This window comes from Leptodactylus fuscus, chromosome 5 (genome assembly GCF_031893055.1).
Source record: "Leptodactylus fuscus isolate aLepFus1 chromosome 5, aLepFus1.hap2, whole genome shotgun sequence".
NCBI classification, from domain to species: Eukaryota; Metazoa; Chordata; class Amphibia; order Anura; family Leptodactylidae; genus Leptodactylus; species Leptodactylus fuscus.
In genome coordinates this window covers 8,754,067-8,773,263 of record NC_134269.1, presented here as the reverse complement: position 1 = coordinate 8,773,263, position 19,197 = coordinate 8,754,067, and the positions used below count along the sequence as shown (strand labels likewise).

General features: G+C 43.2%; 1 protein-coding gene and 1 pseudogene across 1 annotated transcript; both read right to left on the bottom strand.

Moving 5' to 3' along the window:
- Nucleotides 1–19,197, bottom strand: part of LOC142204380 (NACHT, LRR and PYD domains-containing protein 12-like) — a 997,553-nt pseudogene that overhangs the window by 598,401 nt on the left and 379,955 nt on the right.
- On the bottom strand, nucleotides 1,236–6,077 carry LOC142204665 (vitelline membrane outer layer protein 1-like). The gene is made up of 3 exons (XM_075275973.1): nucleotides 5,919–6,077; nucleotides 2,893–3,017; nucleotides 1,236–1,530 (listed from the first exon to the last, which is right to left on the bottom strand). The coding sequence occupies exons 1-3, from the start codon at nucleotides 6,075–6,077 to the stop codon at nucleotides 1,236–1,238; spliced, it is 579 nt and encodes a 192-aa protein (XP_075132074.1).

Below are 19,197 nucleotides of genomic sequence, written 5' to 3'. Positions count from 1 at the left end.
GTGCCGCTGTTGGGACTAAGGCAAAACAGATTATCTACATAATCATCCATTTTATTCTCTTATGTACATTGTGGTCCAGATTTATTTTTGTGGTTATGACTGGGGTTGAGCCGATCTTGAGATTTCAAGATCGATTTTAAAATCCGATTTCCGATCATTTTCCAGCCGATCTCGATCGTGAAATTTGCTCGATCGCCGATCGGAATCCGATCTTTTCCAATCCCGATCCTCAACCCTAGTCATTGCTTCTCTATGGGAAAAGTCACTCTTAGGGTTGAGCCGATCTTGAGATAACCTCTGACCTCGATCTCACTGGAAAAGATCGGGTCGGAATTCCGATCGCGATCGTGAAATTTACTCGATCGCCGATCGGAATCCGATCTTTTCCGATCCTGATCGCTTAACCCTAGTTATGACCAGACCTAGGAGTAAATGTAGCAGATCGTAGAAGAGACTCCACCGTGCAATAAGGCCAAGACCCCAGATATCGAAACGTTTTTCATTGCATTTTCACAAAGTTTTCCTCTTTCTGCCCCTATAATCAATCTGGGCCAATACCTTAAGGTCCATTCACACTGAGGAATTTGGTGCGGATTCTGACGCAAATCTCGCGTCGGAATCAGCGCTGAAAAAAAGACTCCCATTGACATAAATGGGATCCGTTTTCCGTGCGGAACCCATTGAAATCCATGGGAGGCTTCCCCCCCCCATTGAGTTCAATGGGTTCTGCGCGGAAAACGGAACTCATTGAAGTCAATGGGAGGCTTATTTTTGTGCGTGGATTCTGATGTGAGTTTCGCGCCAAATTCCTCCGTGTGAATGGACCCTTAGATTTCTGAGCATCTAGTCTCCATTCCCCAGGACCATGGACCGTACCAACCTAGAAGATCCACAAGATCCAAGAAGACCAAATATGAAAGTTTTGACCCGTGAGTATTTCAGTCTCCTGGTGAATGTTTGTGGGAAGATCTTATGGGAATTTCAGCGACCATTAAACAAACCAGACTTCGGATCCATTTCTGAAGGATTAAAGGAATTTTACTTTCAGTAACCAATTACGGGACTGGACATGACCAAAAATAAAACTAAGAATAGAATGTATGAACAAAATTATATAGAAGGAAAGATTTGCATGGATAAAACAATGGAACAGTAGGATAGAATGGCGTAACGCGATCTGATCGTGGGATCAAATTTCCTTCCATTATCTACGTTTCCATTCTCTCCGGTGGTTTCTAGCTCTTACAGCACACGAATTGCACATCATTGAGAGCCGTGTCATCTCCGCTGCCCTGCGGTGGCTCTAACTTGGTTTTCATCCCACAGATTCCTTCCATGCATTTTCCGCTCCACCGGCCATAATGTCCCCAACTGTTTCCCGGACCCAATAGGATTTCATAGTCGGAGCACTGAAACATGACGTTGTTGGCGGCGGTATCATCGACCCCTTTCCTTGGTGGCTCCACTTGCATGCTGAAGCTGAGGAGAAAACCTTCAGGACACCATGAGGTTGGGCTCCACTCACCCCACCTGCAGAGACAATGACATATATTAACACCTGACATAGGATATCTTACAAGACATGTTACATCTAATGAAGAATATATAAGATCATATATAGTTTGGGAATGAGCTGGCTTATAGGTGACTTGATTATCATATATTATCATTTTATTGAAAGGGTGCAGCATCCCAGAGTGAGCTGCTATATGTTTTATGTCTGCACTTTTCTGCAGTTTGAATATTGCATTGCTACCTCTTGTCCAATCACAGACCACTGGGCGGGGTTAGAAGAGAGGGTCTATAGTTCCCTGCCAAGGGTCACAAGTTAGTCCAGTCTAGTGCAGTCCAGGGCAAGGTCAAGCTCAATGTAGCTGTTGCCGTATAGTCATCCAAGTGCCCTGCCGTGCGGAGGCAGACGGAGAACTCAGATAAGAATCCAGCAGACACCTGCCCAGCCTCTAGGAGGGAGTCTTCTTGTTCTAGGTTCATTCCAAAGACAGTCCCTGAGATAGGGGGTTATTTGGTGCCCCTCTAAGTATCCCAGTTTATCCGGAGATAGCCCCTAACATAGGGCTAAAGTCTGTTTAATCTCCAAGAGACATCTGCTTTTCCATGCCAGTAGGAGCAACAGAGGTGTCCGACAGGAGAATTTCAGTCGAGCCTAGTTTTCAGGTACCCAGATCTTTGTCAGGACGTTTTGCCCCATTTTTCCCCTACCTACTAAGGTAGGGAGTGGTACGAGTGGAGAAGAAGCTGAAGTGTATTTACTGCAGAGTCTGTGTCAACCCTGGTCAACATCTCCTAAGATCAAGGCTTTAGGGAATGTAAAATGTATCTGTACCTATCTGCAAGCTTCTGGTGAATCTGTGAAGCTGTTCAATAAAGAAGTTCTTTGGTTTACCCTGCAACACTGGACTCCTGAGTTACCTGCATCAACACCAAGGGCCCTTCTGAACACCATCACAGTGGCTCAGCTAGGAGAGGATCCCTCTCCCAACTAGAAGTGCCCCGGGGGATACAAGACACTATCTTCACCATCCAGTAGTGCTGCAGGACCCCCCTTGGCTGCATGCAGCCCTGGAGAGGGATTGGGGTGAGAGCAGACCCGTCCCCGGCCTAGCAGGTGTCACAGCCAGTGTCATCTTTACTCTCACTCTCCGGTCTCCGCTACTGGGTTGTTCGTTGCAAGTGAGTCAATTAATTTTATACAAATGTATCTGTGGACCCCTATACTGCCCTGACGTTAGTATATATTGTCACTACTGTTAGTTTTTTCTGACCCCACAACATTTATGGTAAATCAAAATAATACATAACCTTATTACTATAACCACTGATGACCAGTCTAGCAGATCCCCGGTTGGGCACATTTTGATCTCTTCTACTTACGGTCCATGGGCAGATGTGATAAGATATTCACGTTTCGCACTCCGATCTGTATCAGTTTTGTTTAAGCAGTGTAGCCGTATTCCGTTCAGTGCCGTATCATCTTCCACTTTTTGTCTTGGTTCCACCTTGACCGGAAAATAATTTAAAAAATTAAAAATAAAAAAAAAAGGGACGTTTTTGTATTATGGACTTCAAAAGTTTTGGGTTCAGGTCAAGCCCGAAACGTTGGGAAAATTCAAAATGAATCTAGTTGATCACTTATCTCTACTGATATGACTTAGCACTGGGGTCTTGCGGCCAGGTACTGATCTACTATATGGTCAACCTGTAGGTACAGAAGACAATGAAGCCGACTACTACAGAAAATGGCAGCCATTCCTGCAACGTATGGAACTGCAACTATTCAGAGGACTATACTTATGAGTCTCAGGGTTCAGGGCTGTTTTGGTGTTCCCAGTGTAAAGTTTTCATAAATGCCCCCTATCCATCAATACCCCTTGTCCTGCACAAATTATACTGCCCCACCAGTGGCTCTCTTATGGTATAATGCCCCTTAGTGGTCCTCATACAATATAATGCCCCTTAGTGGCCCATCACACTGTCACAGGTTCCCCCAGTGGCCCCTCATACATTAGCCTGTACATTATATACATTAGTTTAGCCCCTACAGTATAATGTCCCCTTTACAGGTTGCCCACACAGTTTAATGTCCCTTTTCCAGGTTGCCCCCTCAGTATATTGTCTCCTTTCAAGATTGCTTCTCCCCAATATCATGTCATCTTTCCAGGTTGCCCACACAGTATAATGTCCCTTTTTCAGGCTGCCCCCATTCAAGGTTGCCTTTCCCCAATGTCATATCCCCTTTCCAGGCTGCTCCCCATATCATGTCCACTTTCCAGGTTGCTCCCTATATCGCATCTGCTTTCCACATTGCTCCCCATATTGTGTCCCCTTTCCAGGTTGCTCCCCAATATCATGTCCCCTTTCCACATTGCTCCCCATATTGCATCTACTTTCCACATTGCTCCCCATATCGCATCCACTTTCCACGTTGCTCCCCATATCGTGTCCCCTTTCCAGGTTTCTCCCCAATATTATGTCCCCTTTCCAGGTTGCTCCCCATATCGTGTCCACTTTCCAGGTTGCTCCCCAATATTATGTCCCCTTTCCAGGTTGATCCCCACACTGCACCCACTTTCTAGGTTGCTCCACTCCACTACATTGTTCCAATGGGAGCAAAGACAGCACAGCAGTGGAATAGTAATGCAGGGATCAGACGGCATCACCTTTGCCCTCCACTCACCAGCAGAGGACGTAGATGAGTTGGAGCTGTAACATGTTGGGGCAGCCTGGGACAGCACTCTAAATGCAGGACTGTCCTGTTGTCACAAGGGGAACCTGCTACCATAGGGACTTTCACAAGTGCACCATTGGCCCTACGGTTAAAGCAGCCCTACCAGGGTTCATATGTAACTAAGTAGGAACCCTCCTGTCACCATCACGGCTCACACAGACATATGAATAGGGTTCTCATCCATATACTGACCTACCTTAGAACAAAGAAGCATTACCATCCCCTCTTGGTGCCCCCCACATAGTAATCATGCCCCCTATTATGCCACAAACTCCCCAAATGAATCCCTCCTTGACATTATGCAGTTAACTTATTGTTAAGTTTTTTGGGTTTTTTTTACCATGGATGGGTTACTTCTCAGCTTTCTGACAGTGGCAGGCTGTGTATCATAAATCTTCTTCCTCCAGTGCACCAGAGAGCAGGGGGAATAAATTTACAAAGCACATTCTGCAAGTTTATCTATCCCAAGTTTTCTGATGGGGTCTGTGCACCCCCCTGGTTTAAGGGCCCAGTCACATCTGTGATCATTTCGAGCCCTGTATATGCACCAGTGCTTGAGATAGTAAATCAGCACAGTAGACGTTTAGCAGACGTTTCTCTCGGTCTAGCTGTATGTTCAGCAACCTTCCAAAATGTTTGATAGATGAAGCCCCTTGGCAGCACACAGTCTCTATTCATACAAGTGTCCGGCTCAGCTCAGACAAGTCCCAGTACCCCAGATACAAGACAGAGTTATTGATGCTAGCTTTTGGGTAAAACCTAAGTTACCAGCCCTGAACTGACGTAAATACTCCACACTGATATATGGCACACTCCATACTCTGGATCGAAGACCTAAAGGCATAGAAAGACCCTGCATTGACTACAAGGCGTCAGGATGTAATGTGCAAAAGTTGGAACCCAAATGGTGCACAAAGGACACTGCAATGCTGTAATACTACAAAGAGACCTCAGCGTTCAAGCAAGACATAAGAAAATACAGTAAGAAAATACAGTATACACAACACAACCAGTGCACATTACCAGTACACAACCAGTACATATTACCAGTACACAACCAGTACACATTACCAGTACACAACCAGTACACATTACCAGTACACATTACCAGTACACAACCAGTACACAACCAGTACACATTACCAGTACACAAGGCCTTCTTAGCCATCGCGAGTGCGAACCCCAGGCTTAATTTCCATACAGGACAGTGGTGGCCCGAAGAATAGGAAAGCTCGCTCATGCTCCCCATCCACAGTTATAGCTCCGGTGCCCAAACGCTGCCCAAATATCTGATCTGTCTGGGATCCAGTCGTCAGACCCTCACAGATCACATACTGATGACTTATCTTGTCGGAAAATCGATGGCAAATCGATATGGGCTGGATAACCGCCATAATTGCGTCAGACGTCCATTGGGAGTCTTTACCAGCAGTTGACCTGGCCCCGATATCTTTTACACATAAAAAAGTGGTGATGAAATGACGAAATGATGACGAAAATGGCGCATGTGATGGGTCTACCCTGGCCACACCCATTTGTAAAAAGTAGAGAGGGCGGCTCAAAAACGCCTTTCGCGACTATTTTGCTCCTATTTATAGCGCTCTCCGTCATGTCTATCACAAAAAGTTCTCACAGGTAGAGGTTGTTTTTTGAGGTCCATAAATGCACTTACCTTCAGAGAGAATCCCTTGGCATGATAACCACAGGGGCACCACTCCACCGCCCCCCATTCTCCCCATGGTCCTCCATTAGGTATCCCTATAATAACATGCTCCCCAAATGACTGTGAGATGACAGAGAGCAGCAGGAGCGAGCAGAGGACAGGAGACATTCTTCTGTACTGGAGATGATGGGAGAACCTTCTAGCTCTGGATCCAGCACAGCTCTAAATAAACCTTAGCACCGAGTCCAGGGCCGGACCATTGGCTGAGAGGTTCCTCCGGGTTATACAAATTTGTTTAAATATTAAAATACAGATCTTCAGCCAAGTCCCCAGCAAAGGACAAACAAAGTGTTTCTGCAAAAAAGTAGTCATTACCCTCAAACAGCGGCTACATGTCCAGACAATCCATATAACATTACACCAGGGTTCAGCGGTCATCTCAGGTGAAAATAAACATCCACATACAGTGTTGGCCAAAAGTATTGTCACCCCTCCAATTCTGTAAGATAATACTCAGTTTCTTCCAGAAAATGATTGCAAGCACAAACTCTTTGGTATTATCTTCATTTAATTTGTCTTCAATGGAAAACCACAAAAAGAATTGTCAAAAAGCCAAATTGGATATAATACAAGAGCAAACATAAAAAAGGAGGTGGACAAAAGTATTGGCACTGTTTGAAAAATCATGTGATGCTTCTCTAATTTGTGTAATTAACAGCACCTGTTACTTACCTGAGGCACCTAACAGGTGGTGGCAATAACTAAGTCACACTTGCAGCCAGTTGAAATGGATTAAAGTTGACTCCACCTCTGTCCTTATGTCCTTGTGTGACCACATTGAGCATGGAGAAAAGAAAGAAGACCAAAGAACTGTCTTGAGGACTTGAGAAGCAAAATTGTGAGGAAGCATGAGCAATCTCAAGGCTACAAGTCCATCTCCAAAGACCTGAATGTTCCTGTGTCTACCGTGCGCAGTGTCATCCAGAAGTGTAAAGCCCATGGCACTGTGGCTAACCTCCCTAGATGTGGACGGAAAAGAAAAATTGACGAGAGATTTCACCGCAAGATTGTGCGGATGGCGGATAAAGAACCTTGACTAACATCCAAACAAGTCCAAGCTGCCCTGCAGTCCGAGGGTACAACAGTGTCACCCCGTACTATCCAGTGTCAGCGTCTGAATGAGAAGGGACTGTATGGTAGGAGACCCAGGAAGACCCCACTTCTTACCCACAGACATAAGCCAGGCTGGATTTTGCCAAAACTTACCTGAGAAAGCCAAAACCGTTCTGGAAGAATGTTCTCTGGTCAGAGGAGACAAAAGTAGGAAAAGGCCTCAACATAGAGATTACAGGAAAAAAGAGAAGAAGACGCCCCCTACAGTCAGACATGGCAGAGGCTCCCTTATGTTTTGGGGTTGCTTTGCTGCCTCTGGCACTGGACTGCTTGACCATGTGCATGGCATTATGAAGTCTGAAGACGACCAACACATTGTGCAGCATCATGTAGGGCCCAGTGTGAGAAAGCTGGGTCTCCCTCAGAGGTCAGGGGTCTCCCAGCAGGACAATGACCCAAAACACACTTCAGGTCAGCACTAGAAAATGGTGGAGAGAGAAAGCCCTGGAGACTTGTAAAGTGGCAGCAATGAGTCCAGCCCTGAATCCCATAGAACACCTGTGGGGGAGGGGGAGAGATCTCTTGGTGGCAGTTTGGAGAAGGCCCCCTTCACATCTCAGGGGGGACCGCGAGCAGTTTGCCAAAGAAGAAGGGTCTAAGATTCCAGCAGAGCCTTGTAAGAAACTCATTGCTGGTTAGCGGAAGCGGTTGTGCGCAGTTATTGTGTCTAAAGGTTGTGCTACCAAGTATTAGGCTGAGGGCGCCAATACTTCTGTCCGCACCAGTTTTGGAGTTTTGTGTAAAATGATCAATGATGTGACTTTTTTTTCATTCTCTTTTGTGTTTTTTTCATTGCAAACAAAATAAATGAAGATATTACCAAAGAGTTTGTGCTTGTAATCATTATCTGGGGGACAACGAGTATTATCTGACAGAATTGCAGGGGGACAATACTTTTGGCCAACACTGTAAGAAATTGTATGGCAACTTGCTATGAATTACCAAAAATGTAACAGAAACAGCATAAAAACATTATATATGGCCATGTCACAGAATATAACTACTATAATACTACCTCCTATGTACAAGAATATAACTACTATAATACTACTCCTATGTACAAGAATATAACTACTATAATACTGCTCCTATGTACAAGAATATAACTACTATAATACTACCTCCTATGTACAAGAATATAACTACTATAATACTACCTCCTATGTACAAGAATATAACTACTATAATACTACTCCTGTGTACAAGAATATAACTACTATAATACTGCTCCTATGTACAAGAATATAACTACTATAATACTACCTCCTATGTACAAGAATATAACTACTATAATACTGCTCCTATGTACAAGAATATAACTACTATAATACTACCTCCTATGTACAAGAATATAACTACTATAATACTACTCCTATGTACAAGAATATAACTACTATAATACTACTCCTATAGATAAGAATATAACTACTATAATACTACTCCTATGTACAAGAATATAACTACTATAATACTGCTCCTATAGATAAGAATATAACTACTATAATACTACTCCTATGTACAAGAATATAACTACTATAATACTACTCCTATGTACAAGAATATAACTACTATAATACTACTCCTATGTACAAGAATATAACTACTATAATACTGCTCCTATGTACAAGAATATAACTACTATAATACTACTCCTATGTACAAGAATATAACTACTATAATACTACTCCTATGTACAAGAATATAACTACTATAATACTGCTCCTATGTACAAGAATATAACTACTATAATACTACCTCCTATGTACAAGAATAAAACTACTATAATACTACCTCCTATGTACAAGAATATAACTACTATAATACTACTCCTATGTACAAGAATATAACTACTATAATACTGCTCCTATGTACAAGAATATAACTACTATAATACTACTCCTATGTACAAGAATATAACTACTATAATACTGCTCCTATGTACAAGAATATAACTACTATAATACTGCTCCTATGTACAAGAATATAACTACTATAATACTACTCCTATGTACAAGAATATAACTACTATAATACTGCCTCCTATGTACAAGAATATAACTACTATAATACTACTCCTATGTACAAGAATATAACTACTATAATACTACTCCTATGTACAAGAATATAACTACTATAATACTGCTCCTATGTACAAGAATATAACTACTATAATACTACTCCTATGTACAAGAATATAACTACTATAATACTGCTCCTATATACAAGAATATAACTACTATAATACTAACCCTATGTACAAGAATATAACTACTATAATACTGCTCCTATGTACAAGAATATAACTACTATAATACTGCTCCTATGTACAAGAATATAACTACTATAATACTGTCCCCTATGTACAAGAATATAACTACTATAATACTACTCCTATGTACAAGAATATAACTACTATAATACTACTCCTATGTACAAGAATATAACTACTATAATACTGCTCCTATGTACAAGAATATAACGACTATAATACTGCTCCTATGTACAAGAATATAACTACTATAATACTACTCCTATGTACAAGAATATAACTACTATAATACTGCTCCTATATACAAGAATATAACTACTATAATACTAACCCTATGTACAAGAATATAACTACTATAATACTGCTCCTATGTACAAGAATATAACTACTATAATACTGCTCCTATGTACAAGAATATAACTACTATAATACTACTCCTATGTACAAGAATATAACTACTATAATACTGCTCCTATGTACAAGAATATAACTACTATAATACTACTCCTATGTACAAGAATATAACTACTATAATACTACTCCTATGTACAAGAATATAACTACTATAATACTGCTCCTATGTACAAGAATATAACTACTATAATACTACTCCTATGTACAAGAATATAACTACTATAATACTGCTCCTATATACAAGAATATAACTACTATAATACTAACCCTATGTACAAGAATATAACTACTATAATACTACTCCTATGTACAAGAATATAACTACTATAATACTGCTCCTATGTACAAGAATATAACTACTATAATACTACTCCTATGTACAAGAATATAACTATTATAATACTGCTCCTATGTACAAGAATATAACTACTATAATACTACTCCTATGTACAAGAATATAACTACTATAATACTACTCCTATGTACAAGAATATAACTACTATAATACTGCTCCTATATACAAGAATATAACTACTATAATACTACTCCTATGTACAAGAATATAACTACTATAATACTACTCCTATGTACAAGAATATAACTACTATAATACTACTCCTATGTACAAGAATATAACTACTATAATACTACCTCCTATGTACAAGAATATAACTACTATAATACTACATCCTATGTACAAGAATATAACTACTATAATACTGTATATTCTGTAATGTTATAGTAAGTCATGTGACCGGGGGATGTTTGGCCGCTATACATTAGTCAGTGTGTAACCTGTGTTGCTGAGCTTACATTTTTGGTAACGTTCCCTGTCGCCTTCAGCATTGTGTTGTGCAAGGAGAATAAAGGACGATTCTTTGTGAAGTGTGATTGAGAAACCAGAATTGGGAGAGAAGTTGTGAAAACAAGAACACAAGTTTTTGCATAAAGTTTAAGGACTTCACTAATGGGTTTCCTGCTGATCCATGACTGGGGCTTTGTTTTTGTATATGGTGGCTGCATCTAGGATGGGTGCAAGAAAACAAATGCTTGGCTTGCTGCCAGAAGACAGAAGACAGCTCCCCAAGGTCACCACGCAGGACCGGGAGTAGCTGACTATATATGGCACTGCTTAAACTTTTTCTGTTTGATTGAGATATACCATACCAATCAGGAATGAATATTGAAACTTACATTGTTGTTATATCACTTCCTTTCTCTGATACTAAAGCGCGTCAACGCACTCAACAGGCAAACAGCACAGTGCAGAAATTCTCTCTCCCCCCACTCCTATGATTTTACTGCCTGTGTGTGATTAGATCTAACATGACTTTCTTGCACTTCTCCTCCTCCTATTATTACATAGTTGTATTGCACCGTTGCTCCAGTAGTGAATGGACCTTCTGCTATGGATCATGCAGATAAGACAAGCATCTCAGCTTCAACACATCCCAAAATGGCCGTTCAGATGAGTTAAAAACCAAACATTTTGGAACATTTAGGCCCAGTCCATCCCTACTTGTATCAGTTCTTGTATCGCAGTTGTCAAAATGTGATTTCAGTGGCCATCGATGTGTGACTGTACCTGGAGGACCATCACATAGATATCTGTTTGTTTGGTTTTTTTGCTGTTTTTCATCTCGGACTTTCGAACCATCTGATATCTGTCACTGTCCCCGGGTCACCTCGGTGTTTACAGACTAGAAATCTGCTGATCTGTCCCCGGCTGTTGAAATCTATATAGAAAAGTTTAATTCGAAAGGTCGTTCATCCAAAAACTTTAATAATTTGTGACCCAAAAATGTACAAAAAGTTGTGTGCCAAAGCTTAGCTGCTATATTTTGGGTCAGTAGGGTTTGGATAAGTCACTGGGTTTTCCCAGAAGTTCATTAGAATTTTTGTTTCTGACAGGTCGGAGTTTGTGAAGTTTTTGAAAAAATTTTCCTTCCCTCTTCTAACCTTGGAAATTTGTAATCATTCAGAGGGCTATTCACGTTATGACATGTACAGAGTATTTTGGGGTGGGGGTGATCCAATCACCCACCCCAAATACTGTATTTCTGTCCCTGATCATAGACATGTCCGACGTGGGGACCTTTGATCCGTGTCCGCGCCAGAGGTTACACAATGTGCACATAGCTGGCTACAGAACACAACAATCTGATCAAAAACATTCATGGCGGATCCAACAGGTGCAAACTTACAGACAATGACTTTTTTTGTGTGTTGAACTGCTTATTTTGAGAAAATTGGGGGAAAAAAAACCTAACAAATTTTTGTTTTTCCTTTGTAATTTAATAAAAATGTTAATATGATTTGGTGGGAGAGACATTGGATTATTGGGGCTTACACCGGTCACTTCAACGGAGATCCATGGTGCCATCTTCCTCTTCACTCCACGTCACTTGCCACAGTTGTAGGGTTTGGGGGAAGGATCCAGGTCCCCTCGCCATCCAAGGGGGTCATAACAGTCAAAAAGTCATTGGGGAGGTTTATGAAGACTGGCATGGTCTTCCCCTTATGACCCCTTTTTGAGTTAGGGGTGTGGTCAGGCCCAGAACCTGAAGTTTTTGACTTTCTTAGGCCAGAAAACCGATGTAGATTAGATCTAGCAGGCATGCGCAGTCGGCTTTGCCCTAGGCCCGAGGCCTAGAAGTTTGAAAGCCAACCCCTGGAAGAAGACGCATGAAGAGCCCGTTCCTGAAGAAGATGGAGGCGGCACTGGAGAGTTCTCTCGCAGCATTGGAGACACCCACAGTGCTGCGAGAGAACTCATTTGCGTACAGGAGAAAACTGGGATTTCTACGGAACGGCGGTGCAGTCCCACTAAAAGAGCAAATGTATCTTTAGGGTTAGACTAATGTCTTAGGATGGGGTTTCCAAAAGGTCTATGTTCTTCTTTCCCCTAGGGTTAAAGGGTTGTCCCATCACAAGGATTCTATCTATACTGCTTGTTAATGTGGATGTAAGACTTTTCCTAAATACATTATTTCAGTAAATCTGCTTTGTTTGTCCACTATCTTACTTTATTCTTTTTTTTTTTTTTTTTGACTAGTTTACCCTTTGGGGGGAAGGGGCCGCCAATACAGACCCGGCATCCGCTTTAATAGAGAGGCAGATGTTGGGGAGTGTAGACGCCGGCACGGCTGCCTGCAACATCGCTATGCTCCTGCCCTGCATGAAGCCAGCAGCGGCAGGAGCGATGCTGCTATTCCGGGAGGGGGGGGGGGGGGGCGGAGGAGCGGAATAGCAGCATCGCTCCTGCCGCTGCTGGCTTCATGCAGGGCAGGAGCATAGCGATGTTGCAGGCACCTGTGTGGCGTCTAACCCTCCCCGGCATCCGCCTCTCTATTACAGTGGATGCCGAGTCAGTATTGGCATTGTGAAGGCTGGGGAATTGACTGGTCTCACCATCTATGAGCACGCACGCAGGGCCAGCGGCATAGAAGCGATGTCATCTCGCCACTGGCTTTGCATATGTAACCCCACCCACCAATGATGCAACAAAGCAGGAAGAAAGAAGATTTTACAGCAGCGAAGACTGGTGAGTATGCGACGTGGGAATACCCATTTAAGGGATTGTAGGTAAGGAAAGTGTTAATGGAGGAATCCAGAGTGACAACCTTTGGCGAGAGTGACTTTGGCTGGCAGGTGACCCTTATTTATGGTACGTAGCCAGCTGGGACTTAAAGGGATTCTGCCATTAAAATCAAATTTTTTCTCGTTATCACATAGGAATAGCCTTAAGAAAGGCTATTCGTCTCCTACCTTTAGAGGTCTTCTGTGCACCGCCGTTCCATAGAAATCCCAGTTTTCGTTGGTATGCAAATGAGATCTCTCGCAGCACTGGGGGCGGTCCCCAGCGCTCAAACAGCACAGGGGCCGCCTCCAATGTTGTAAGAGAACTCTCCAGTGCCACCTCCATCTTCTTCAGGAATGGGCTCTTCACACATCTTCTTCCGGCACTGGCTTCAAACTTCAAGGCCTCAGGCAACCGACTGCGCATGCCTGCCAACTTACAATACTGTGTAAGCGGCCATTTTCTTGGCTTTGCCCTAGGCCTGAGGCCTAGAAGTTTGAAAGCCAACCCCTGGAAGAAGAGGCATGAACAGCCCGTTCCTGAAGAAGATGGAGGCGGCACTGGAGGGTTCTCTCGCAGCATTGGAGACGCCCACAGTGCTGCGAGAGAACTCAGTTGCATACCGAAGAAAACGGGATTTCTATGGAACGGCGGCACAGAGAAGATATCTAAAGGTAGGAGATGAATCGCCTTTCTTTAGGCTATTCTTACACGTTAGCGATAAAAATATCGATTTTAATGGTAGAATCCCTTTAACCATTTATGGCCCACTTCTATAATTTCATGGCGTCATGTGATGTCATTACGGGGTCAGTAACCTGAAGTTGTCCCCTCCCTTCACATTACCTCTCAGATGTAGTCGTAGTCAGACTGTGATTGGTCTGCAGCTCCGTGTAATATAACAGGTGAGTGGACGTACAGACGGGGTGCCACCTTATAACACACATCACATACATGACATCAATGAACAGAATCTTTTTTTCCCCACAATTACAAATCTTTATTTACAATGTCCCTGTAAACACAGCATCGCGGGTCATCTCCTCCGATCACCGCCATATTATAACCTACAATATATTGGGTACTATTCCGTTATCGGGCCAGCAGAGCTGTTCAGCACTAGTATCGGGACAGCAGCAAGCAAGGCCGCATACCCGCATCGCAGTACAGTTCCGGACAGCATCGCGCATCGCAGATGAGTTTGGGACAGCATCGGGTTCAGCAGCATTCACACACACACACAGCTAATTGTAAGTGGATATACTTTATTTCGTAATTGCCGGCAGAGATGCTCAGCACTAGTTATCGGGACAGCAGCAGCATCGTAGTGAGAGAAATGGACGTGCCGGGCTGGTCCGATGCTGACAGAAAAATTGGGCGCCAAATTAGTGTGTTCGTAGTTGTAGTCACAGTACTCACCATTGTTTCAGTCACAGTTCTCAGCAGTTTTGTCAGATGGATTACACGCTGTGGGATTTACCTGCAGATGAAAAATCAGCAATTGAACTGTTCCAAGCCAATGGTCTGATCCATAAGAGCCGGTTTTGTGTTCGTAACCACCAGATGAAAATGTGTTTTTTGGCCAAAGCATCTCCAAAATGGCGGTGCAGCAAACGTCCGTGTGACGAAAAAAAGGGTGTGAGATCGCAAACTTGGTTTGCCAACTCACGCATTCCTTTTCTTACGGCTGCCCGTTTCATTTATTGTTGGTGCCAAGAGCTGACATCCGTAGAGTTTTGTGAACAGCAATTGAAGATGAATCACAACACCTTCGTAGATTGGAATAATTACCTCCGCGAAGTGTGTACAAGTGCCTTAATATCCCGACCTTCTACAAAAATAGGAGGCCTAAACAAAGTGGTTGAGGTGGATGAAAGCCTTTTTACAAAAAGGAAAAACAACAGCGGCCGGGTTCTGCCACCACAATGGATCTTTGGAGGATTGTGCCGTGAGACTAAGGAGTGTTTTGTTGTTGCAGTCCCAGAAAGATCAGCTACAACATTGATAGCTTCTATTAAAGCCAACGTGGCAGATGGGAGTATAATATACTCTGATTGCTGGAAGGGGTATAATACTACAGACTTAAAAGCTGCTGGCTACGACCATTTAACAGTGAACCACAAGTACAATTTTGTTGACCCAAACACTCAGTGCCACACGCAAAATGTGGAACGTTTGTGGGGAAGTGCTAAATGGCGCAATAAAAGACAGCGCGGAACAGCCCGCCAGCATCTGGAGTCATACTTAGCCGAATTTATGTGGCGACAAAATCATTCCAAAGAAACAATGTTCACAGATTTGTTAAAAGAGATCGCTAATTTCATGCCTCCTGTTTAAGACAAGTTATATAACACAGCCCGACACGTCCATTTCTCTCACTACGATGCTGCTGCTGTCCCGATAACTAGTGCTGAGCATCTCTGCCGGCAATTACGAAATAAAGTATATCCACTTACAATTAGCTGTGTGTGTGTGTGAATGCTGCTGAACCCGATGCTGTCCCAAACTCATCTGCGATGCGCGATGCTGTCCGGAACTGTACTGCGATGCGGGTATGCGGCCTTGCTTGCTGCTGTCCCGATACTAGTGCTGAACAGCTCTGCTGGCCCGATAACGGAATAGTACCATATATTGTTTCCCTTACAAAAATTTCCAGTCTTCACAGTTTTATTGGAGTTATTCATTCAGCCGGCCGTCCGCGGGGTCTCAACCGTGAGAAAACAAGGGGCGGCTTCACGCTTCATTCTACGGAGAGAAGGAAAGGTTAGAGATGGCGGGAAGATTTATCATATAGTCAGTCCCTACGTCTGGAAAATACAGGCTGTGGTTATATAGAGGTAGTAACTACGCTACAATACCAGAGGGCGATACAGGAGAAGCTACTGAGTGACGCTACATGGAATCAGAGACTGTCACTACTTACATTAGACCACTAGAGGGCACTACACTTACATCCCAACTTTCAAAGAACAAAAAGAGGGACAAGATGTGTGGCAGGCTATGGGCGGTGCGGCAAATTTAGTTTGCTTCTGTAGGCGTCTAATCCTGGACCACCCCAGCAAATCCCTATTGTCGGCTCTTCACACACCTCCGACGTCAGCGCACGGAACCCCCTAAATTGTAAACCCATCTTATCCGCTCCTGCCCCTCCCCCTGTCCTGTCCGGTGTGTTATGGAACACTTGCTCCACATGTAATAAACTAGACTACATCCATGACCTCTTCATTCTTAATGAATTTACATTTCTCGGTCTCACAGAAACATGGCTGATCCCCTCAGACACCACCTCCCCCGCCGCCCTCTCCTATGGAGGTCTGCAATTCTCACATATTCCCCGCCCCAACAATAAACTTGGTGGAGGTGTAGGCGTCTTCCAGTCAACCAATTGCTCCTTCGCCCCAATCCAACCACTACCTGCCCTCACCCTCCCCTCCCCTCCTTTGCAGTGCACTGTGTCTGTATCTACTCACCCTCCAACCTCCAACTGGCTGTCATATATCGACCGCCGGGACCTACCGCCGCCTTCATCCACCACTTCACCACCTGGCTCACACACTTCCTATCTACACACACCCCACCACGATCATAGGTGATTTCAACATCCCCATTAACACAGACCACCCTTCCGCTTCCAGCCTCCTGTCCCTCACCGCCTCCTTTAGTCTCTCCCAATGGTCCTCCTCTGTCACCCACATAAAAGGGGGCACATGCTAGACCTCATATTCACCCGCCTTGGCTCCATAAGTGACCTCTCTAACTCTCCATCCACGCTCTCGGAACCTCAACCGCCTTGACACCTGCACGCTCTCAGACTCTCTCCTACCACTCGCTGACATATCCTCACTCCAGCCCTTGATTCTGTGGCCCCCTACACATACACCAGAGCCCGACCAATCAATAGGTAACCCTGGCACACTGACCTGACTAAAAAACTGAGACGTGCCTCGCGGGTTGCAGAACGCCTCTGGAAGAAAAGCCACTCCCAGGAGAATTTCCTCAGGTACAAAGAAGCAGTTCTCTCATTTAAGAACGCACTCTCCTCTGCAAAGCAGGTCTACTTCACCACACTCATATCTGCACTCTCTCGCAACCCCAAACAGCTATTCACCACCTTCACCTCCGTCCTCCCGCCCCCCCTCCGACATCACTTATCTCAGCTGACGACTTTGCCGCTTACTTTAAAACTAAAATTGCCTCCATCAGAGACAGTCTCGCCCTACTCCCCCGACAACCCCTCTACCCAAATACTTACTGCTCCTCATCCCTGACCTGTTTCTCCTCCATCACTGATGAAAAACTCTCCTCCCTAATCTCCAAATCCCACCTCACCTCCTGCGTGCTCGACCCGATCCAGTCACATCTCATCCCCAAACTCGCTGAAGTCATTACTCCAGCCCTAACCCATCTCTTCAACCTATCCCTAACCAATGGATCCTTCCCCTCAGCCAGTCCCTCCACTGACTACCCGTTGCCCAGCGAATAGTATTCAAGTTACTAACATTGTCATACAAAGCCATCCACAACCTGTCCCCTCCATATATCTCTCTGACCTCATCTCCCGCTACCTGCCCACACGTAACCTCAGATCCTCCAATGACCTCCTACTCCGCTCTGCTCTCATCCGCTCCTCACACAACCGTCTCCAAGACTTCTCCCGTGCATCCCCCATACTCTGAAACTCCTTACCAAGACACATAAGACTGATCCCCACAATCACAAGAAGGCCCTGAAGACTCACCTATTCAGGAAGGCCTACACCCCCCCAATAACACTATCACCGCACCGCCATCTGTACAGTCTCCCCCTCTCCTTCTGTCTCTACCCCCTTCCCTCATAGATTGTAAGCCCTCGCGGGCAGGACCCTTTACCCCACTGTGCCAGTCAGTCATTGTCAGTATTATATCTCTACCTGTATATTCTGTGTATTGTATGTAACCCCCAAATGTAAAGCACCATGGAATTAATATAATAATATAAAGCAGCATGGAATTAATATAATAATGTACAGCACCATGGGATTAATATAATAATGTACAGAACACCATGGGATTAATATAATAATGTACAGAACACCATGGGAGTAATATAATAATGTACAGCACCATGGAATGAATATAATAATGTACAGCACCATGGAATTAATATAATATTGTACAGAACACCATGGAATGAATATAATAATGTACAGCACCATGGAAGTAATATAATAATGTACAGAACACCATGGGATTAATATAATAATGTACAGCACCATGGGATTAATATAATAATGTACAGCACCATGGAATTAATATAATAATGTACAGAACACCATGGGAGTAATATAATAATGTACAGCACCATGGAATTAATATAATAATGTACAGCACCATGGAATTAATATAATAATGTACAGCACCATGGAATTAATATAATATTGTACAGAACACCATGGAATGAATATAATAATGTACAGCACCATGGAAGTAATATAATAATGTACAGCACCATGGAATTAATATAATAATGTACAGCACCATGGAATTAATATAATAATGTACAGCACCATGGAATTAATATAATAATGTACAGCACCATGGAATTAATATAATAATGTACAGCACCATGGAATTAATATAATATTGTACAGAACACCATGGAATGAATATAATAATGTACAGCACCATGGAAGTAATATAATAATGTACAGCACCATGGAATTAATATAATAATGTACAGAACACCATGGGATTAATATAATAATGTACAGCACCATGGGATTAATATAATAATGTACATCACCATGGAATTAATATAATAACGTGCAGCACCATGGAATTAATATAATAATGTACAGCACCATGGGATTAATA